The sequence below is a fragment of the Cryptomeria japonica genome, chromosome 8 (assembly GCF_030272615.1).
Source record: "Cryptomeria japonica chromosome 8, Sugi_1.0, whole genome shotgun sequence".
NCBI lineage: Eukaryota > Viridiplantae > Streptophyta > Pinopsida > Cupressales > Cupressaceae > Cryptomeria > Cryptomeria japonica.
In genome coordinates this window covers 76,828,097-76,853,231 of record NC_081412.1, presented here as the reverse complement: position 1 = coordinate 76,853,231, position 25,135 = coordinate 76,828,097, and the positions used below count along the sequence as shown (strand labels likewise).

General features: G+C 36.5%; 1 protein-coding gene across 1 annotated transcript; it reads left to right on the top strand.

The window, feature by feature from the left end:
- The first annotated feature begins 23,249 nt into the window (after positions 1 to 23,249).
- Positions 23,250 to 24,543, top strand: LOC131046370 (uncharacterized). Its single transcript, XM_057980110.2, has one exon. It carries the CDS (start codon positions 23,315 to 23,317, stop codon positions 24,410 to 24,412), a length of 1,098 nt encoding a protein of 365 aa, XP_057836093.1. The 5' UTR covers positions 23,250 to 23,314; the 3' UTR covers positions 24,413 to 24,543.
- The last annotated feature ends 592 nt before the right edge of the window (positions 24,544 to 25,135 follow it).

The following is a 25,135-nucleotide window of genomic DNA, read 5'->3' as shown; positions in this document are numbered from 1 at the left end:
CCTTCTGCGACTATGTATGGCATGGAAAACTTTTATTATGTATAATGGATAGTTAGATACATGAATTACCTTTCTTTTCCTTTTTTTTTGGAGTGATTATGTTTAGAAATGAAGAAGTTATGGAATGTTTGGTGAAAGTTGTTAATTGTAGATTTGATATTTTCTGAGAACAGTCATGTTGCAGCATATGGTATGAACTCATATGGAATTATTAAGACCTATAAATAGATTTATTGGAAAGATATGTGAATCCTCTTTCTTTTCCCTTTGGTCTGAGTCATTTTTGTTTATATTTGTGGAAGTTATGAAGATTTTGGTGAAAACTGGTTTTAAACCATCTTCAATGGAGTTGCAGGCAATGGTTTATCTTTATATAATGATTAAACCATTGGAAAATTTAATAGATTGCATATTATGAAAGTAAATCCATAAAGGGTTCATGTGAAATTGGTTTGGGATCATTTTGGTTTTTTGTTTGAAAGATATTTGATGCCCTAGGCGGACTGGGCATGCACATGATTTGTTTGGGACAACAGAAATGGGTCTCAATGCAACGGCCATAACTTTTAATATAACTGTTGGATGTGGCTAATGTTAGGATATGTTATTTGTAATCTTTTTATTCGGGGTCTGACTGAAGGGATTGAGGTTTTTAAATCTGGTTAGAAAGTTATAGACCTCTGTGTACAGGTCTATCCAAAGGGACAACAAGTTGGCAAGTTTGATACCTAGATTAAGTTTATGTTTTCTCGATTGATTGATTGCTGAAGAATGATGAAATATGCCTCTAATGAATTGTTATCATTATTAAAATATGGATGGATCAATATGATCCTAGAGTTGTGATTGGTTTTACAGGATGCTCTGCATCACTATCTATTACCTATGTAATTTGTTGTTTATACTAACAACCATGCTTCAAGATTTTTGAATAGGTAGGAGAAACTCAATCACAGGCACATGAAATGGATGGAGTACCTTCAAGCTTTCAAATTCACTATCAAGCATAAGAAGGGAGTGGCCAACAAAGTTGTAGTTTCCCTTAGTAGGAGGAACTTGGTAATCCAAGAAATTCAATTAGAAAGCATGAGAATCATTGCTATGAAGGACATGTACCAAGATGATGCAGATTTCAAGGAGGCTTATGAGGTTTGTCAAGCTATGATTGAAAGATATCATACTAATTTTTCTGAGTATATGCTTCAAGAAGGTTTACTTTTCAAGGGTAGTCAACTTTGTATTCCTAATTGCTCCACGAGGGAGAATATTGTCAAGGAAAAGCATTGTGGGAGTTTATCAGGACATTTTGGACTTGATAAGACACTTGAGTTGGTTAGAAGGTTTTAACTTTGGCCAAGAATGCAATTATATGTGAGGAAATTTGTTTTAGAGTGTGTGGTGTGTCAGAGAGCTAAAGGTACAAGTTCAAATGCAGGTCTATATACTCCTTTACCAATCCCTACCAAACTTTGGGATTCGGTTAGTATGGATTTTATCTTAGGCCTTCCTAGGACTAAATTAGGTTATGACAGTGTCTATGTTGTGGTAGACCGGTTTTCCAAAATGGCACACTTTTTACCATGCAAGGTTACACATGATGCTTCTAATATTGCAGGTTTATTCTTCAAGGAAATTGTCAGACTTCATGGGTTACCCTTGAGCATTATCTCAGACTGGGATCCTAAGTTTGTAGGACATTTTTGGAGGACTTTGTGGTGTAGGTTAGGGACAAATTTGTCCTTGTCTTCTTCTTATCACCCTCAATCTGATGGATAGACAAAGGTGATTAATAGATCCCTTGGTAATTTGTTGAGGTGTTTGACTAAGGACCATGGGGTCACTTGGGATACTATTCTTCCACAAGAAGAATTATCATATAATGACTCTGTGAACAGAAGTACCGAACTGAGTCCTTTCCAAATTGTATATGGAACCCATCCTAGAGGTGTCCTTGAACTCAAAGAAGTGCAAAATATTGATATAAGAAGTGCTCAAGCAGATGATTTTGTTGAAGTGATGAGAGACATACATCAACAAGTCCGGGATAGATTGATACAAACCACTGAAAAGTATAAGCATGCAACAAATGTCACAAGGAGAGATGTTCAATTTAAAGTGGGAGACATGGTGATGATTCATCTCAACAAAGCAAGGCCCCCTAAGGAAAAGTACACCAAGTTTCTTATGAAGAAGATAGGTCCTTTCAAGATCCTCAAAAGATGTGGAAACAATGCATACAAAATAGATCTACCCCCAGATGTGGGGCTGTCACCAATATTCAATGTATTTGGGCCTACGTCCCCACACTCATTTAACGAAGTATGGTTGCAGGTCCATCTGATTATTCCAGTCCAACTATGTTGGAAGGAATTCCTTCCCCTCTCAGACCTAAGATTGAGTGCATTTTGGATGAAAAGGTTAGCAAGAAAACAAGGAGGAAGACTTTCTTGGAGTACCTAGTCAAATGGAAGAATCAACCTTTAGAAGATGCTATATGGATGACTTCTAAGGCCATTGAGAAGACCGGAACTCACTTTGCAAATGTCCCAACTCAAGGGACTTGAGTTTATTTTGGGTCCAGGAGTATGGTGCAGAGCACATTCCATTACACATCTATTTTAAAGCACATGGTGGTGTCTGCAGGTTCATTTATGATGTAATAATGGGTTGGATCACTGATCACCCTTGATGTAATTGAATGCCTATTTGTATGGTCAATAATCTCTTAGGTGAGCATATAAACCTAGAGGTCTATTAAGCGATGAAGGCTTGGAATTTGGATTTTCAGTGTTAGTATGTCTAGGATGTTGTCTTAGGTGTTTGGAGTCTAAATAATGACCTTGGACGTGTTTCCATAAGGTCTAGGTGGTTAATAACCGATGTCCTAAGTTACAAAATGTTGCATTTGTTGTCAAGCAACTTTTCAAAGTTGCCGGTAGGATGCCAACTACTTCTCCAATAGTCTTAACTATTCAAAAATTGGTTATGGACATTGGAAAAGGTTTATATATGTTTGGACAGCTGTAGGAAGGAGAGAGAGTTGAAAGTTTTGTAAAGTTTGGTGGAGAAAGTGAATAGAACAAGTTTGATTTCGCCATAACCGTGATATTTTCCGTACTATTCATACAAAGCGTAAGATTTACTGATGGATTTTTGATCTGGTTAGGAACAAATTTGAAGCACCCTTTCAATGCATTTAGTCTGAACTCTTGAAGTAAAGTTTAGTGAAAGTTATAAGCGTTTATCTTCTATAGGTTTGAAACCCTCCATTTTCAAGGGTTGTCATGCAATTAAAACCCTCACTCGCAAACTACTCATTGAGATCCGATGGCCATGGGTAGAATGCAAGTTAGGGACATATATTTTGAGATTCTAGAGGGGTGAGGTCAAAGGAGTTGGTTGGTACATTACCACCAATCCCTAGTCTAAACCGGTTAAGGGTTTAGATTAGATTAGACGAGTTTCATTGAGCATACAATGAACAATGATGAGAAGATGAGTTGAATTAATGGAATTGGAGTATTTGAGAATAAAAGAAACTTCCTGAAGAGTTGGAACCTCCCTGTGATCCCATACTCATATACCCCTTTGTGAAATCAGTCTAACCTGATCAATTAGGCTTGTGACCCAAGTAGGTGTTGAAGAGTGTAGTAATAGGGTGGAATTCCAATCTTTTGGAATCTGATAGTAATCCCAAAAGGGTGTCTGAAACCTAAATTTGTTTGAGGTGTTGTTTGGTGTCATTTGGAGAAAAGTTCCAAAAGACAGTGAAATAGGGCTACTAACTGGTAGACCTGTGCTGGTAAACCTGTGTCGATACACCTATGAAACTTGTGCTGATAGACTTGTACCGGTAGGCTTCTCTAGTCCTCAAAAGCCAATATTTGTCTTGTGCTTCAAAAATAGCATCGTGGAAGATCTTGATAGGTCTTAGGAAGTGGGTAGAAGTGTTGTGCAATCCTTGATTAGGGGTAAGAGTTTGATTTCATAGTTGAGGTGTGAATCATAGTTGTGAGGAAGACTCAAGATGTGTAGGTGTGTTTATCACCCTATTGCTGCCGACCTTTGCATCACTCTCTCCACATACCTCTACATCCCTCCCTCCCTACCTCTATTTGTCTACATATGTATCCCTTGTCTCAGTCCCTCCCTCTCTCTTTCCCTCTCCATTTCTCTACATATGTATCCCCTGTCTCAGTCCCTCCCTCTCTCTTTCCCTCTCCATTTCTCTTTGTCTCACTCTCTTTGTTTCTCCCAAGATTTATACCTATCTCTCCCTATCACTCTCCCTCTCTCTCCTCTCTCTACCTCTATCTATCTCACTATCCTCTCCACCTTAATATCTAGACATATCTAAATCTACTTCTCTCTCACCATTATCTCTCTTTACATACCTCCCTCTCAGTCTCTTTATTTTTCTACATAGATCATCTTCTCTACTCTCTCCCCTTCTATCTCTAATTATATCTATCACCCCTTTCCCTTTCTTTATACATACATCTCAGACCTCCTTTCCTACCTACCTTTATTTCTCTAAATAAATCTATGTCTCACCCTCTCTCTACTTACCCATCTATCTATGCTATCTATCTACCCTCTCCCTTAATGTATTTATCTCCTCTCTCTATATCCATCTATCTTCCCTCTTATTCTATCTCCCCTCTCCCTCTCTCTAGCTACTTCTCTTTCTATTCCTCTCTACTTTTATCTCCGCTAACTTTCTAGCTCCTTCCTTCCATTCTACTTTCTCTCTCTCTATCTAACTACTTATCTCTATCTACTTGACCTCTCTTTGAATATCTCTCCTTCTCTCCCTCACTCTAACTCTCCCCTCCACTTTTATATATCTCACCTTATTCTATGTCTCTCCTTCCCTCACCACCTCTCTCTATCTATTTCTCCCTCTAATATTATCATTATCTCCCCCCCCCTCTCTCTATATATACATATATATATATATATATATATATATATATCTCCCTCCCTACAAGACCTCTATTTCTATATTTTCTTATATATCCCAAACCTTCCCTTGCCACTTCTATCAATCTCACTCTCTCCCCACTCTCTCTCTATTACCTTTTTCTCAACCTACATCTCTCTCCCTCCCTACCTATATCTCTAGTTCTCTCTACTTATCTATTTCTACCTACCTTTATGCACTCCCCCATAAACTATTTATCTAAATACCTAGATAGATAGAGATGTGCAAAGAGAAGGAGATAGATATAGATAGGTGAGGTGGACAAAAGCGAAGGAGAGAGAGAGAGAGAGAGAGAGAGAGAGAGAGAGAGAGAGAGAGAGAGAGAGAGAGAGAGAGAGAAGGAGAGGGGAGATAAAGAGTGCGAGATAATGAAAAATAGAGAGGGAAGGAGGAAGGGAGGAAGCAAGAGAGAGAGATAAGTAGAGAGGTAGAGGTATGTGTAGAGAGGGAGAGGGGAGATAGGGAAGTAAAAACAAAGTATGGGAGGGTGGGAGAAAGAGAAAGGGAGAGAGAGAGAGGGAGAGGGGATGTATGTTAGAGAGAGAGAGAGAGAGAGAGAGAGAGAGAGAGAGAGAGAGAGAGAGAGAGAGAGAGAGAGAGAGAGAGAGAGTCACATATTTAGAGAACATAGGGGAGATATAAAAAAGGGTGAGAGAGTTAGGTTTAAATCTTGGAGGAGAGGAGATAGTGAGATAGAGAGATGGGGGAGAGAAGGGTAGAGGGGGAGTGATAGGAAGAAGATAGCTCTAGAGAGAGAGAGAGAGAGAGAGAGAGAGGAGAGAGAGAGAGAGAGAGAGAGAGAGAGAGATGGGGGAGAGAAGGGTAGAGGGGGAGTGATAGGAAGAAGATAGCTCTAGAGAGAGAGAGAGAGAGAGAAGAGGGTAGGTAGAGAGAAGGAGAGGGGAGATAAAGAGTGTGAGATAATGAAAAATAGAGAGGGAAGGAGGGAGGCAGGAAGAAAGAGAGAGAGAAGTAGAGAGGTAGAGGTATGTGTAGAGAGGGAGAGGGGAGATAGGGAAGTAAAAACAAAGAGAGAGAGAGAGAGAGAGAGAGAGAGAGAGAGAGAGAGAGAGAGAGAGAGAGAGAGAGAGAGAGAGAGAGAGAGAGAGAGAGAGAGAGAGAGAGAGAGAGAGAGAGAGAGAGAGAGAGAGAGAGAGAGAGAGAGAGAGAGTCACATATTTAGAGAACATAGGGGAGATATAAAAAAGGGTGAGAGAGTTAGGTTTAAATCTTGGAGGAGAGGACAGAGTGAGATAGAGAGATAGGGGAGAGAATGGTAGAGGGGGAGTGATAGGAAGAAGATAGCTCCAGAGAGAGAGAGAGAGATTAGTGATTACTAAAATTTGATGAAGTATGAGAAATTATAAGATCTAGAGCTTGGGGAGAGAGGAGAGAGTGAGATAGAGATAGGTGAAGGAAAATGGATAGGTCTAGAGCTTAGGGGAGACAAAAGGCATGAGATAGAGAGATAGCAAGAGAATGATGATATAAACTCACTGATTACTGAAATTTTGCCAAGTCAAAAAAATTATAAGATCTCCAAAAATCTAAATTTTGCATTATGACCCCTATAGATTTGAAACCACTCTCAAATATCATGAAAATATATAAATAAAATACAAAGAGAAAAGGCAAAGATAAAATATAACTTATACTTAAATGTTATATTTTATGTATATATCTTGCTAAAAAAACTACGGGAATGCCAAATGAATTGCCATCTAAGTCCATGTTCCTAATATAACTTTATGTAAGCAAAACATGAACACGTTTTTTCAACTAAACATAACATGATCATGTTTTTTCGACTAAACATAACACGATCAATGTTTTTACTAAACGTAATGCGAGCCCATTTTTTATTTTTTAAAAATGCGTTTGCATTTTTATTTTTAAGAACATTTATGCATTTTGGCTCAGATTTTTCGAGCCTTAACATGTACACAATTTATGAATTTATTGAAAACACAATCGTGTTTCGTTCATTTTAGGCATTTTTTTTTTGTTGTCCGATTTTTTGTTCACCATCTTGGTGCACTTACCCCTTTATGTGGAACTTCTACTTTTATTGTTTTTATCATGTTATCACTTTTCCACCTTAGGTGGGTGATCCACCTTTAGTGGACATATCTGTTGGGTATGATTGTTGTTGCACCAAAAGGTCGACCTATTAATGCTCGCTACAACCACCAGACACATATAATCTATGAGAGGCGGTTAAGCCATGTCACAAACCCACTACTTCTGTTGCACAGGACCAAGGGCGCACCTTGCAACAATCCACCCCTCAACGCAAGCTAGGTTTAAACCCGTGACCCAACTCTGATACCATTTATTGGGTATGGTCTCCATTGCACCAAAAGGTCAACCTATCAATGCTCTCTATAACCACTAGACACATAGAATCCACATGAGGCAGTTAAGCCATGTCGTAAACCCACCGCTTGTGTTGCACAGGACCAAGGGCGCACTTTACAACAATATCACACTATCACTCTTTCACCTTAGGTGGGTGATAAGTTATCACTTTATGTATCATGTCATAAGATTAAGACACTTGTCACAATCTTATGCCTTCCTATGTTTCACCTTGGACTATTTAACCAAGGGGTCTCCCATGTAAATTCAAATCAATTCTAATGCATTCTTGATGACAATACAATTTATTCTTGTCATATTATTTCTCTCTTGTTCTTGTGCTTTCCATTAGGCCTCTAGATCTTTGGTGGCTACCTTCATAGATAAATCTTACAAACTTTATAAAATCTTCTAAAGTACACAAGGTGAAAATAAAGGTTCAATATATTGGGAACTTTTGATTGTCTCAAGTTAATGACTTTGGAAGCTTTTGGGAAGTGTGATAACATCTGAAGGTTTGTCAATTCACTAAAAGTGTGACAATGCTAGAGTTTTTGCTAGTTCACCATAAGTGCAAAAGTATAACAAATTATGAGTTTTTCTAAGTTCACCATTTTGCAAACTCTCCAAAAGTGTGACAAGGTTGAAGGTCCACTAAAAGCGTATAAGTGTGATAAGGCTTGAAGTTTGCCAATTTATCAAAAGTGAAAAAGTTCACACCAAGATTTACAAATTTGCCAATTTTCCAAAAGTGGGAAAGTGCTACAAGTTGGCAATTGGCTAAAGATATTTGACCTTGACCTAGGAAAAGAAGGAAATTTTAAATTTAAATTTTGGGTGGAAAAAAGGACCATCATCTAATGTGGTTGGTCCATGCATGATTTGAGCCACTCATTTGGTTGGGATTCATTACCAATTATAGATATTAGGGATACATAGGTGGTGAATGCATTCATTTAAGAAACTTTCATTCTACACAAATATCCTTTGTCAAAATTATTTTGAGCAGTTGTATTCAAGCGATTAGATCTAAGGATGAAAAGCCTCAAGTTGTAGGAGAAGAGAGGTTTCATTTACAGATTAAAGTATAAAATATTTTTGGTTCTATATGACAACGTCACACAAAGGTTGTGAATGAACTTTCATGAGTTGCAGGTTCCTATTATTTGTTATGGTTTTAAGCACAATAGTTTTAGTTGTTGTTGGTTTTGTTGCATCTATTATTTATGTAATTGTAGTATCATATTTTGATGTATTTAAAGTTCTATTATAAACCATTTTTTTTTTGATATTTTTCATTTATTGTCTTCATTTCTCAATTTGGGTTATCAATATTAATGTAAAATAATGGAGAGATAAGAGTTTTTTAGAGTATCTAGTTAAAAGTTTTAAATCTAAATTTTATTTCGAAAAATAATTTGTTTGGGTTATTATAGGTCCATTTTGACACCATATTTGAATAGTGGCCTTAGATTTAAAAATTTGTTTGAGTTGTTCTTTCATTGGATAAAATTCCTAAGTTTCCTACAATTTAATTGAGAATTATACAAAAGAAATGATTCAAAAATGGGAAATCAATGAAAGGAAACTTGCAGTCAACTTTATGACAATTTCCACATAACCCAATTCTTTTTTTAATCAAATCAACACATACAATCCACATGCAAAGAATAGACAACATACCCATGAAAATGTTGCACACGATATATCCTAGGAAAACCCTCATGAGGGAAGAACCCAACCTCCAAAAGCATCATCCACCATGTATTATCAACAATGCGTCCATTACAATACAACTATGAAAAGCCTTCAAAACCCAACCATAACCAAGCACTCCATGTTACCAAGCATGAATCCACACATCCCATGCCATTCTTCCAACCTTCACAAATGCTAACCTGGCTAACTGACCAACCCAAACAACTACCCTTGTGGTTTCTTTTATAAACACAAGCTCCCACAAAACCACCAAGTGGTATTACATCAAATCATGTGCCCGAAAACATGTGACAATAAAATAAAATATTTTTCCTACCTACCCTTGATCGACATTTAATATTGGGTACTTCATCACAATTACATTCACCAGTATTAAATAAATACAATATAATAATACCAATGTGTCAATACAACTTATCAAGCGGTTACAAGAATATTCCAAGGGAATCTCTACATGTTGCACATCCATCTAGGTGCTCCTAGGTGCAACAACACAATATGATATTACAATATAATTCCATGTCCACCTCACACAATAATAAATAAATTCAACAATGAAGGATTATTATGCAAGGTGTACAACACCATTTTCCCAACATTCTCCCAGTTGTTGTATACATTGCATAAGGGCCAAGAAGTAATCCATCACACGAACAAGAGATTGATCTCTCCACGCACATATACCATCATGGAATCCAAGTTCTCCATGTTTTCCATCAAGATACCTGCAACAAGAAACAAAGTGACCACCATCTCATACATGAATGCTCCCACCCTCCATCATGCCAATGCCACTGGACATGAAAAGGCCATCCAAAGAGAAATCCACATAATCTGTCGCAACAAATGATAAGTCCTGCACCAACTGATATCTGAACACAAACACTCATCCAAAAGTTATCCAATGCAAAGGTAGTTGTTTACATAGCTGAAATAACACCCACAACAAGTTCTAACACACTATACATGCCTCCAAGGCATACAAACCAAGTGAATACCATCTCATCAACATATGCAACCTGCAACATGCAACCATGAGCCCCAAGTGCAATACCTTCCACGTATTTACACCAAGGAACTCCCACTGCATAGGTAATATCAATATCAGAAATAAATCCACTAACAAAATATCATAGAAGTGTAACCATGTAGTATCAAGTAAATCTACATCAATATGAACATCATGTAAACCAATAACCTGTAAGTACCACTCTCACACCATGTCTCCAACATTCTTCGATGTTCTCCACACCAAAGAAAGAAAGAGATAAAGGAACCTCTATGCCATCTCCCACATGACAACACATGAGCACAAAACCAGTGAACACATAGCTCCAAACAAGCTCTAGCCAATGTAATGTGAATACGGACATCTAGGAAGATAACCGAAACAAAGAGAGAAACACTGCAAATCAAATCATGTAGTATGTCCTTCTACACATACCTCTAAATGCTAACTGTGTCAAGTATGATCTCCTCCATAAAACCCCAAATGAGAATAGCATAACACCCAAAAAACTTGTTCAGTCCCTTGGACCAAACCAACATATATAACATGTAATTAACATGGATGTAAGCCTCTCATAACCAAAAAGATCAAACTAATACCATTCCTAATGCCAAGGGTTTATGCCCAATAAATCATCTCCCAAAGTAATATCAATGACTGCCACCATCATAATAATAAATCAAATGCACAGAGATAACCAATTCCATACATCTCTCAAATGAACCCTCTAGAACTAAACATCTCCATAGCTCAAGATCCTTATCTATGAAAGATAAACATAAATATAATGCCCCTGAAAGGAAATAATGTGCAATACCTCTCAAGTAGTAAACCATCGAGTAGACCAAGAGTGGGAAATGAGAATGCCCATCCAAGATATCCAAATCATCATGAATCATACTAAGAACAATCTCCTCTCAAGTCCATACTAGGTCAGTGTTCCTCAGACTTTCTGCTTAAACCATCAACCATCCCAACACATGTCTGTAATCACAAGAGAATATCAACATCACCTATGTCTCCAAGTATCCATGAGTACCTGTAACCAATCAATCCATTGTTAGGTGCCTCAGACAATTGAGAGGGGGGGGGGGGGGTGAATCAGTTATCCAATAAATTCAACCAAAGATAACTTAACCTAAACTTAATGCTTAATACTGGTAAACCAAACTTTATGCCGGTAGACAGTTTTAACAGTTAATTGCAGTACTAGTAAAGATTAATGCATGAAACAGAAAGACACTAACATCCACAACACATAACACCAATGTTTGTACATGGAAACCTTGTAAGAGGAAAAACCACGGTGGGAAGCCTTACCCACAATAAAATGATACTATTGCAGATAGTATGTGTTTACAATATGGATTCTGCACATGCAAAAAGACCAGCTGCCTAGAGCTCACTGCTCAATCACAAAATGAGAGTCACACTGACTACAATTGGATGGTTAAATCCAATGATAATGTACTGCACAAAATAGCATCTTCATATGCTAGATTCAGTACCGATGTAGTTCTGATTGCCTTCACAAAACCCTCCTTTAACCTTCAAATGATGTCTGAGTGTATAGCTCTGCTTATTTTCGCATATATCTTGTTACAATTCTTTTTCCCAATCGCTTTTTGATCTTACAAATAAGATCTTACATATATACCATAACCTAAGACCAATTGAATAGGTCGACTCACTAAAAGATATTACAATAAAATCAGTTACAAACAAATCAATATCCGATGCATGATGTCGGCTCAATGCATTTACAATAATAATAAATCATCTCCATAACATGCCGTGTGATCTGGAATAGATATGCCTGCCGGTGCTTATCCTGGACCTATTTGTCAGTAACGACAAATATGAAAACCCGAATAAACAAATAACCAAATTACCAAAACCAAGTGATCGAATAATGTCTTCAACATAACCAAGTAGTTTCCGAGTCATTCCAAGTGCTGGTGAACAATATAATCTGCTGGTGAATCAAATACCAATGTTTTGCATAAGTCTCTGTCTTGCCGGTGAACATAACCAAAATCTCCAAGTGCTGATAAGTGTTGACAAGTAATGACAGGTTTTGACATCAATGACAAAACCATTTCAGCATATCCAAAATACCAACAATCTCCCCCTTTGGCATTGATGGCAACACAAGATGGAAAAACTATCAAAGTGCCAAAATAGAAATGCCAAAAACCAAAAACCAACAATCTCCCATAGAGATCATTAACCAGAAATCAAAAATATCATCTCACTTCAAAGTAGTAATCTCTCCCCCTAGGAATAAAGTCTCTCCCCCTTGGAATAATATATGTTTTTCCATATCAATCTCTCCCCCTTTGACATCAAATGCCAAAGAAATACAAAACCAAATACAAAATACCAACTCATTCAATATACCAGCTACTCCCCCTGAGAAGTAGTTCTCCTCATCAAAGATGGAATAAAATATTTCTCTGTTAATTCTGCCGGTTGATGACAAACATCAACTGTCTAAGTCTCTACCGGTGGGGGTAGAACTCCAAGTTGCTCTCTGAGATACTCAAATGTTTCCTTAGGCAAAAGTTTTGTAAAAATATCTGCAATCTGCTCTTTAGTATTCACATAAACCAATTTCACTTCTTTTGCCTCAATATTCTCCTTTAGAAAGTTTAGTTTGATAGAAACATGTTTAGTTTTAGAGTGAAGTACCGGGTTCTTTGATATATCAACTGCTGCTGTATTGTCACAATAAATAGTTATAGGTTCTTTGCAATTTACCTTTATGTCCTTCAACATTTGCTTGATCCATAATACTTGTGTACAGTTAGTTGCTGTTGCAACATATTCTGATTCTGCAGTTGATAAACTTGTACAACTCTGTTTCTTGCTCAACCATGAAATTAGTCTGTTGCCAAGAAAAAATGCTCCGCCGGTGGTGCTTTTTTTGTCATCCATATCACCTGCCTAATTAGCATCTGTGTATGCATATAAGTCAAAATTTTCATCTCTGGGATACCATAAACCAAGATTTGTAGTGCCTTGTAGGTACCGGAAAATCCTTTTCACTGTTGATTCATGATTTTCTTTAGGATTACTCTGAAATCTTGAAATAATACATACTGCATTCATAATATCAGGTCTTGTTTGTGTCAAATATAGTAAACCTCCTATCATAGATTTGTATCTAGTCAGATTAACAGATGTAGATTCATCCTTCAAAGATAATTTATCATTTGTAGTCATAGGTGTGCTTACCGGTTTACAATTCTCCATGCCAAATTTCTTTAGTAATTCCTTCAAGAACTTAGATTGACATAGGAATATACCTTTATCAGTTCGTGAAATCTGCAATCCTAAAAAAGAATTTTATCTCTCCAATCATAGAGATTTCAAATTCTTGCTGCATTTTGTTAGAAAAGTCTTTACACAAACCATCTCCTCCTCCAAAGATTATATCATCAACAAAAACTTCAATAATCAAGATGTCATCATTAGTTACTTTGTAGTATAGATTGCTATCTGCATTACCTTTTGTGTAACCAAGCTTCAAAAGATATTTGTCTAATCTTGCATACCAAGCTCTAGGAGCTTGTTTCAATCCATATAAATCTTTCCTTAACCTACAAACCATGTCTTTGTTATCTGTCAAAGAAAATCCATCAGGTTGCTCAATGTAAACTTATTCTTCAAGATCTCCATTCAGAAATGCACATTTAACATCCATTTGATATACTTTATAGTTCTTGTGTGCTACAAAAGCCAATAAAAGTCTTACTGCCTTAATTCTAGCTACCAGTGCAAAGGTTTCATTGTAATCAATTCCTTCTTTCTGAGAATATCCCTTACACACCAATCTTGCTTTTTTTCTGATTACCATTCCATTTTCTTTAAGTTTATTTCTAGAAAACCATTTAGTTCCAATTACATTTTTGTCTTTAGGCCGGGAAACTAATGACCAAGTGTTATTCCTTTCAATTTGTTCCTATTCATCTTCCATTGCTTTAATCCAATATTTATCTTCACATGCCTCATTAATTGATGTAGGTTCAATTTGAGAAATAAGACATACCTCCTCTTTTGCCAATCTTCCTCTAGTCAAAACTCCTTGAAATTTGTTTCCAATTATCTGATCTTCAGAATGATTCAATCTTACATACCGAGGTGTTTTTGCTTGCTGTTGTTCTTCAGTGACTGTTGAATCTCTAGATGATGCCGATGTAACTGGATCACCATTCTGTACTGGTGTATTCATAATAGGTTCATTTATGATTATCTCAATTTTCGATTCAGAGTCTGTGTACCTTGAATTTCCTCTAAACTGTTCGTCAATCTTCACATTAGCACTCTCAACAATTTTCTGCAATCTCTTGTTAAAACATCTATATGCCTTTCTCTTAGATGAATAACCAAGAAATATTCCTTCATCACTTCTAGGATCAAATTTTCCAATATACTCATCTCTTCTAATATAACATTTACTTCCAAATATTCTGAAATATTTAAGAGTAGGAGTATTACCAAACCATAGTTCATGTGGGGTCTTACCGGTTTCTCCTTTGATGTGAACTTTGTTGAATGTATAAACTACTGTATTGACCGCTTCTCTCCAGTATATATGAGGTAGATTTGCTTCTGATATCATACTTTTGGCTGCATCCAAGATAGTTTTATTTTTCCTTTCCACAACTCCATTCTGCTGGGGTGTCCAGGGTGCTGACAACTGTCTTCTGACCCCATTCACCTCACATAATGTATTAAATTCCTTAGATGTGAACTCACCTCCTTGATCTGATCTCAAACATTTGATTTTCTTGCCAGTTTCATTTTCTACCATCACTTTGAATAGTTTGAATTTCCCAAATCCTTCAGATTTTTCTCTCAGAAAAGTAACCCAACACATTCTAGAATAGTCATCAATGATTAGCATAAAATATCTGTCTCCTTGTATACTTCTAGTTTTTGCTGGACCACATAAATCAGTATGAATTAAATCAAGAACATTGTTAGACTTCTCTGGAATACTCTTGAAAGATGCTCTAACTTGCTTTCCAAATTGACATTCCTTACATACCGGATTGTGAGGTTTAACAATCTTAGGTAAATCTCTAACTGCCTTGGTAGTACTAATTTTCACAATGCAATCAAAATTTACATGACAAAGTCTTTAATGCTATAACCAACTTTCATCAATATGTGCAATCAAACATGCTTTCTCATTGTTGTTCAAATGCAAGATATTAACTCTAGTCTGATTACTGGTTGCAATTTCCAAACCAGTTCTGTTTAAGATTTTGCATTTACCATTCTTGAATCGTAGTTGAAATCCTTTTTCAACTAATCGACCAACACTCAAAAGATTATGCTTCAAACCTTCAACATAGTAAACATTTTCAGTATTGTGCTTACTATCAAAAGATATGGTACCTTTTCCTTTGATCAAACAAGCTTTATCATCTCCAAATCTTACTAGACCTCCATTGTAATCCTGAAAGGTTAAGAATTTACTCTTATCTCCAGCCATATGATGTGAACATCCTAAATCAATAATCCATTCATCCTTATCTTCAACTTTAACTGCCAGGGCCTGCTCTACCGGTTGAATAGTAGGTGCTGGTTGATCTCCTATTATAGCAACAAAAGCCCATCCACTATCTGCTGGATCTTCATCAGTATCTCCTTCATCAGTATAATGACAAGATTTGTTTCTATTCTTCTTAAACTTGTATTTCTAATAGTCAAGGTTAGGCTTATATATTCTTTTAGCTTCTTCTCTTAATCTTGCATGTCTATCAAGACATCTAGATGCCATATGACCAATCTTATTACAGTTAAAACATTTAAAGGGTGCTTTAACTTCATACTTACTTCCAATTGGACCTTTAGGCATTTTCCTTGCAAATAGTGCTTCGAGTTCTTCATTTTCTCTCCTGCTTTCTTCAAGTTCTCTTTCATAGAAGGATTTCCAATTAGATTTATCATTTGATGATGATGGTGCTGCAGTTGATGATGATTCTTTAAAGGCTAGATTTGTCTTGATAGTAGTAACAAGACCAAATTCCTCAAGCTCAAAAGCTGAAAGTTTTCCAACCAAAGTGTCTCTAGATACTGATGCCTTAGGCATTGTTCTCAATTCATTTATAGCAGTAACTTTGATTTTATATGCCGATGGAAAAGCTCTTAAAACTTTAGAAACAATCTCATCTTCACTTAAGGTTCCTCCACAACATTGTATACCCAAAATAATTTCATTTACTCTTTCCATAAAAGTAGAAATTCTTTCATCTTCTTCCATTTTCAGACTTTCATACCTGACCCAGAAGCATTCAAGTTTTGCAATTTTGACTGTGGAATCTCTTTCATTCAATGTTTCCAGTTTGTCCCAAATAGCTTTAGCAGTAGATCTATCTGACAATCCCATGACTTGCTGATCTGACAATGCGCTCAAAAGTGCTTCTCTTGCTTTGCAATCATTTTCCTCATCTTTAGCCAAGTTAGGTGGATTAGGTTGACCTTGAGTAGGAGCAGTATAGCCATTCTTTGTAACATCCCATATATCCTTTCCAATGCAATTCAAGTGTGTCTCCATCCCGATCTTTCATATGCCATAGTTAGTTCCATCAAGTTTCAGATTGTCCTTCCTAAAATAGTTGGTAGACATTGGATCTCCTCAAGCTGTTAAACTTATGCAAAAAGAGGACTAGGCTCTGATACCAATTGTTAGGTCCCAGAGACAACTGAGAGGGGGGGGGGGGGTGTGAATCAGTTGTCCAATAAATTCAACCAAAAATAACTTAACCAAAACTTAATGCTTAATACCGGTAAACCAAAATTTATGCCGGTAGACAGTTTTAACAGTTAATTGTAGTACCGGTAAAGATTAATGCATGAAACAGAAAGACAATAACATCCACAACACATAAAACCAATGTTTTTACGTAGAAACCTGCAAGGGGAAAAACCACAATGGGAAGCCTTACCCACAATCAAATGATACTACTGCAGATAGTATGTGTTTACAATATGGATTCTGCACATGCAGAAAGGCCAGCTGCCTAGAGCTCACTGCTCAATCACAAAATGAGAGTCACACTGACTACAATTGGATGGTTAAATCCAATGATAATGTACTACATAAAATAGCATCTTCATATGCTAGATTCAGCACCAGTGTAGTTCTGATTGCCTTCACAAAACCCTCCTTTAACCTTCAAATGATGTCAGCGTGTATAGCTCTGCTTATTTTCGCATATATCTTATTACAAATCTTTTTCCCAATCGCTTTTCGATCTTACAAATAAGATCTTACATATATACCATAACCTAAGACCAATTGAATAGGTCGAATCACTAAAAGATATTACAATAAAATCAATTACAAACAAATCAATATCCGATGCATGATGTCGGCTCAATGCATTTACAATAATAATAAATCATCTCCATAACATGCCGTGCTGATCTGGAATAGATATGCCTGCCGGTGCTTATCCTGGACCTATTTTCCGGTAATAGCAAATATGCAAACCCGAATAAACAAATAACCAAATTGCCAAAACCAAGTGATCAAATAATGTCTTCGACATAACCAAGTAGTTTCCAAGTCATTCCAAGCGCTAGTGAACAATATAATCTGCCGGTGAGCCAAATACTAGTGTTTTGCATAAGTCTCTGTCTTGCCGGTGAACATAACCAAAATCTCCAAGTGCTGATAAGTGTTGACAAGTAATGATAGGTGTTGACATCAATGACAAAACCATTTCAACATATCCAAAATACCAACATTCATGCCAAGCTCCAAATGCAACATAGCACCACCATGAAGTAATCAAGCAAATTATCATGTAACCAATACAAAGAGAACTACCAAGATCAATGTCAAAGCTCCAACCACATAATTGGGAATATAGCATGACAACATGATCTAACCATCTCCACCAAAGAGATAACATGATCCATATGAACATATCAAATAACTCATATCATGCCAAAACTCTAATCTAGAATCAAGAGTGCATCATGACATAATACTAACCATCCTATCAAATAAGGATAACATGTCAAATGATAGCATAAACCACACCTCAACCAAGGACTCTTTGAATCCTCAAGATGTAAACATCCTCAAATATCACGAAGATCACCATTTACTACAAGTGTCCCTGCAAATATGAAAGACCCTTCTGCAACAACAAGAGCAAAGGCATCCTCCAACCATCTACACACTAAGAAGATCATCCACCATCTAATGGTGAATACACATCACTGCTACAAGCTCCCATTGAACCATAATACAAAGCTCTCCATAGCATCGTGATAACCATCTCCTAAATGAAGATCATCCAGGTCTACAGACATACAACTAAAATGTCAACAATATAAAGTAAACCATGAACTCCATGTCAAGAAGATACAAACCACCAAACACACAATCAGGATCAAATCCTACACCGCCACATCACACTGTCAAAATCTCCCACTGAAAGTGTATACAAACAATCCATAACAATATGATAAAACCATCCTTTAACATGAGAATTAACCAAATCCATCTAACAATCAAAGAACTCAAAGTGCACATCATGAGTTCCCAAAAGTCAAAGTAACCATGATCCTCAACACAAGAAGATACATTGCCATAACCAATCAGGAATCCAATCAAATGATCATCAATGAAATCACCTGCAAATCCAATCATGTCATGCCAAAATACCTAAACACAAGGAACAACCATGACACCATGATCACATCCATGAAATAAGCATCTAACTCAATGAGACCAACCTATCAGCATCACATAGCCAACTATGTAGGTCCCCCATCATGACTGTACTTGGTAACAACATCTCTCCTCCTCACCATGAGAACAAAATCAACAAACCAATGACTAAGCTAAGCCACCAAAGCTAAATACTATGTATAAACAATGAATGATCTATGGGCATAGACATCCCATATCCAAGTCATAGGTGCAATCCTGTAAGTAAAGACAACTCACAAAACTGCACAACTTGTAGATCAACCAATGCAACATACATACCCAAACGAAAACTAATAACCATGTCAACATAAGAGCAATCAAGATACAACACTGAGTGTGCAATGACATCAAATCCAAATCTCAAATATGTAACATGTCATAAACTCATAATGTCACCATAGTCAAGGGAAACCATAATCAACTCAAGTCAAAATATTAGCATATAAATCATGTCAAATCTGCTCCAAACCTAAATCAAATTGAAGTTCTCTCCAAGAGCTTTCTGTCGACAATTTGAAGTCCAAAATCCGACTTCATATGCTCAAGTTATGACCTCTCAAAGCCTTAAAGGTACCTGTCACTTCCAACTCACATTTCACTATCCAAGCAACAAAATCTGGAAAAAGTAATCATATATCCATGAATTACGTTGAGTCAGTTTTCTAACGACTATAAGAAGTCAAAAATCCGACATCATACGCCCAAGTTATTATCTATGAAAGAAAACAACCAATAAGGCTAAATGCAAGCAACTGGATCCCCAAAAATGCTAATATGCCATAAAATAATTTTTAAATTTTTTTTCTTCCAATATGGCATTATAAATATTCTCCATTTTTTAACAAAATAATTACCTAGTCGACCCTTGGCCAGACCTGTCTACATGACATCTAAATTTCATTGGCATATAATTTTTATTATTAGGTGACATTAAATATTACAAAGTTTTTATACAAAAAAGTTTACAAAAAAACAAATTTTAATTTTCATCAAAAAGGAGGAATTTTATTTTTTTAATAATATTTTGTTTGTTTGTGGGAAGTCCCACCACCATGGTGGGAACCCATCAGGGAACCCATCGCTGGTGGGAGGGACCCCCATCACTTGCCGACGATACCCGTGGTACCGCCGATAGGCCCTATTGATGGTACCAATGGTACCACCTGCACGATCCCTGCTGACGGTACTAATGGTATCATTTGCAGGCTCCCCTGTGTGGGGGGTGGGTCTGCGGACCCCCCACGTGGGGTAAATTTTTTATTTATTTAAATTTTGACTTTTTTTTTATTAAACAAAAGCTGACGGGTTAATGTGCAGGGATAAAATTTTAATATATTTTCTGATGACTGTGCAAGTGGTACAATCGTATCCTCCGTCATCAAAACGGGTTGAGTTATATATCAAAATTCGTCTCCCGACCTCTCTGATTGCAACCATGGGGCCAAATCTGAAACTTCACTTCCAAAACCCCCAAAATGCAAATAAATAGAAACCCAATTTGAAACAAATTTTTATAACACCAGATCTGCAACAAATGCCCACAAATCTGCAACCCACAACCTGCAACAAACCCTCATATCTTGTCTTGTCTTTCATACTTACATGCATTCATGGATTTCAACTAGGGTTATAAACAACATTAAACCAATAACTCTGATACCACTTGAGAGGAAACTTGTAGTCAACTTTATGACAATTTCCACATAACCCAATTTAGATTTTAATCAAATCAACACATAGAATCCACATGCAAAGAATAAACAACATACCCATGAAAATGTGACACAAGATATTTCTCGGAAAAACCCTCATGAGGGAAAAAACCAACCTCCAAAAATATTATCAACCATGTATTATCAACAATGCATCCATTACAATACAACTATGGAAAGCCTTCAAAACCCAGCCATAACCAAGCACTCCATGTTACCAAGCATGAATCCACACATCACATGCCATGCTTCCAACCTCCACAAATGCTAACTTGGCTAACTGACTAAGCCAAACAACTACCTTTGTGGTTGCTTTTATAAATACAAGCTCCCACAAAACCACCAAGTGGTATTACATCAAACCAAGTGCCCAAAACCTTGTAACAATAAAATATAATATTTTTCCTACCTACCCTTGACCCACATTTAATATTGGACACTTTATCACAATTGCATTCTCCAATATTAAATAAATACAATATAATAATACCAATGTGTCAATACAACTCATCAAGTGGTTACAAGAATATTCCAAGGGAATCTCTACATGTTGCATGTCCATCTAGGTGCTCCTAGGTGCAACAATACAATATGATATTACAATATAATTCCATGTCCACCTCACACAATAATAAAATAATACAACAATGAAACATTATTATGCAAGGTGTACAACACCATTTTCCAACACTCAATCAACCTAAGGTACTTGGACTTAGAAAAGCTAGAAAGTTGTAAAACAAAATTTCATGCTTGCAAGTAATTGATTTGCTCACATATCACCCAAGACCTATATTGTATGGTGGCTTAGGCATTGTTTAGATTTGCAAAAGTACACAATATATCCCCTACCTAAACATCTTATAGAATCTATTATCCATTTGTAATCTCTTTAAGCCCATTTATAAAATCCTTGCTTGGATGTACTAAAAACTAAAATAAAAAAAAAATGATGGAACAATCGATGTGATAAAAAATAAGCTTTATAACACATTGGATAATTCAAAGGTAACTACTCTACATCTTTGATCACCTCCCTTATCAACAAGTGTAGTTTTGAACTCCCCCATGAAGTCAACATGCTGAGTGCATTTTGGGTGCTACCTCCAAGGGTGTCTCTTTGATTGTTGGTTTCAAAAGATCCACCTTCAGTACGGTTGGGGTTTGAAAAATGTTGATTGAAACAAGGACATTGATTGCAATACTAAATTAGTGGTATTAGGGGAGAGGACCAAGTAGTTGAGCACCCTAACTTTGCACTTATCAAAATCCTATGTGGAAATTTTAAATCACTCCCAATTTTTTACATTAGTTTACTTATCAAGTCCCCTACTTATAACGAAGGTTTTATGGCCACATCATCAAATATGATGCCACATCAACATGCTTTTTGTCAAGGTGTCCAAAAAAGCCCCAAAAAAGGTGAGGTTGATAGTTGTGCGCTAAGTCATGTTTTGTTGGTGCACTAATATGGAATGACATGATTTGCTGCTTTTTAGATATAAGTAATACATTTAATTCAAGTCATCAACATTAACAACTTCAAAGTCATAACTATTGGTACACTATTGTTAAAAATATTAGACATTAAGTCAATAAATGCTATAACAACTATTAGAACATGGTCAACTATTAGATCCTTTCCTTTAAATGACTAGTTATAAGACTTGACAAGTGAGACTATCATTACTACCTCTCAAGTAAATGTAGAACAAGATCTAGATAGATCACCATTCCCAAGCACGATGGTACTCTTTTGAACGAGATGTGATAGCATATCACGAGCATGCAGGTGATTATAAGAATGAATATAGGGAGGCCATGAAAGTTAAAACTTTAAGATTCTAACCATTCATTTTACTCTTCTTCTACAATCAAAAGACGATTCTGTCAATGGACCCTTGGTCTACTGGTAGCTCGCGAGCTTCATGCCCTTGCTATTATAGACTTCCATAAAAAAAAAGACGATTCTAACACATATATCTTTCATTGAAAAGAAGTCCACACTCTTAAAGCGATGTTACACCGAATCCACTGCCTTACCATTTGAAATTTATTGCTCCAAACTTAGCTTTATAGCCATGATATGTGACTTGTAATTAGTACCAAACTGACCCTTACAAATACTAAACAAGCTGCCATCATTGAATTTATGTTTGATTCCTTCTTTTCCCATGAATATGAAACCAGCACCTTTGAAAGAAACAGCTCACTCCAGCCCATTAAATCTACCTCCGTTTGAAAATTGATTGATACAGCTATGTTATACTTTAAAATACAATAAATTTAACTTCTAAGAAACAAGCTACTTTTTGACTTTCCGTTCCTGTCTACATTATCTCCCTTGAAAAGTCAATGTCAACGAAGTTTATTTTTTCCAATACCTAATCAATCTGCAGGAAGTCAAACCCTAAATTGTTTAGTTTGTGGGAATCATGCCACTAGACCCAGTAGAGGGGCAATACTCAAGAATTCAACGCCAAAGAGGATGCGGAAAAATATTATACAATTCATTGCTTATCAATTAGCCGAATGTTCAGCTGATGAAATGCCACTAGATCCAGTTGACATCTTGTTTTCTTCCATATGTTTGCCATGCGAAGACTGCAATTTTGTTTTATATAGCCCATGGAAAAAGATTATGTTACAATTCAAAGTTGTTATTATCAGTTGACTGCAAACTTGTGTGATGGTTCAGCCAAGTCTCTTTCATTGTGGGCTATTAAATTGATGCCAAGATCTGCATTATATCACATTAGCTTGAAGTAGTTCAGAAAAACATAAAGATTATAATGGCCGGATTCAATTTGCAGAGTGCTAGAGAGCTTCAGCATTTCAGCCATCCTCATATCTTGAAGCTGAGCACCTGGAATGGAGGAGCACCAGGTGACCAACTGAACTGTAAAGGATGCATCAAACCCATTGCGAATGGATTGATCTATAGTTGTAAGCCCTGCAATTTTTATCTTCACTTAAGCTGTGCACAAATCCCACAGCAAATCAACCATCCTGCTGACAATCATGTTCTCAATTTGCTTTCTAGTCCATGGGCTTATTCTGAAGGTCCCTGTTTATGTGATGCATGTGGGCAAGAAATGAAGCAAGGATTTTCCTTTCATTGCAGTCTCTGCCGATTAGATCTGCATCCTTCATGTGCAAATCTGCCCATGAAGTTTAATCACCCACATCATCCTGAACACACATTGGCTCTCTGTTTCGTTCCTCCCTATCCAGACAAATCTTTTATCTGCGATGTGTGCAAACAATTTGGCCGAGGGTTATGGCATTATCATTGTTCTGAGTGTCAGTACGATTCACATGTGACCTGCACCCAAATAACTTCTCTAAGAGAGCGTGTGATTAATGAGTTTCTTGAGAATTATATGAGAGAAATAAGCCAAAGAGGACTAATGGGTGGTCATATGCCCATGGGGAATCCTCATTATATGGGGAGAAGTTACAGTTATCCTCTCAGATATTCGGGATTTCCTCAGCCATCTATGTTTAACAATACATCGTCCTTTCATGTGCAGCAGCAGCAACGTCCACCATTTCCATCTGCATATGGTAATGGGAATCACAGTACTTTTGGAAGGTCGGGAATGGAAAACATGGTGCAGAATATAATGCAGGGAGGCACTTCAAACAATTTTGATTTTGTGAATATGATCAATCCAGGAGGAGGTAATGGTGGTGGTAGATCGGAGGACATGTCTAGTATTTTGAATATGATCAGTCAAGGAGGAGGAGGTAATGGTCTGGATATATTTGGGAATCTGAATGGTTTGGGAGGAGGTAATGATGGTGGTCTGGATATTTTGAGGAATCTGAGTGGTTTGGGAGATTTTTCAAGTGTTATTGGATCTATGTTTGGCTTCGGATTCTTTTGAATTCGTTGCTAGCAGATGCACATGCCTTTGAAATGGATATGCTTAAGCTTGATGTCCTCCTTCCAATGGACTGTGTGTACTAATGTATGAAATTTGTCTCTGAGATGCAATAAAATGAATAAATGCTTTCTTTCCAATTGTTGAAAATGTTTTTTTAGGGCATTCGATATAGATCTACTTTTATATCTTTGGTTTCATTTGAATTAAAAGAATTAAATTGAAGGACGATATATTTACAGATCACGTATTTAGTAGATGTTATGTCTCGGCACAAGCTTCATACAGATAATATGCATGGATGATGGAATATTAAAAATTGAAGAGATAACTATTTTAATTTTTATAGCATTATCTTGCATTGATTGATCGATCATTACTCTTAATTAATTCATTCACACATAATTATTCAAAAGAAAGAAATTATTCTAATTATTCTTAATTACAAAATTTCATTCATATTGTTAAATTAGTTGACAATCCAAATAGTTAATTAATGAGTTAAATATGTTAATTCTAAATCAAATTAGTTGACTAAGCAATGGAGCCAATTAACTAGTCAAACAAGTTAGTTGACTAATCGATTAGCGAGTTAACTAGTCAATCAAGTTAGTTGACTAATGACTAAGCAATGAAGCCAATTAACTAGTCAAACAAGTTAGTTGACTAATCAATAAGTGAGTTAACTAGTCAATCAAGTTAGTTGACTAATCAATCAATTGGGTT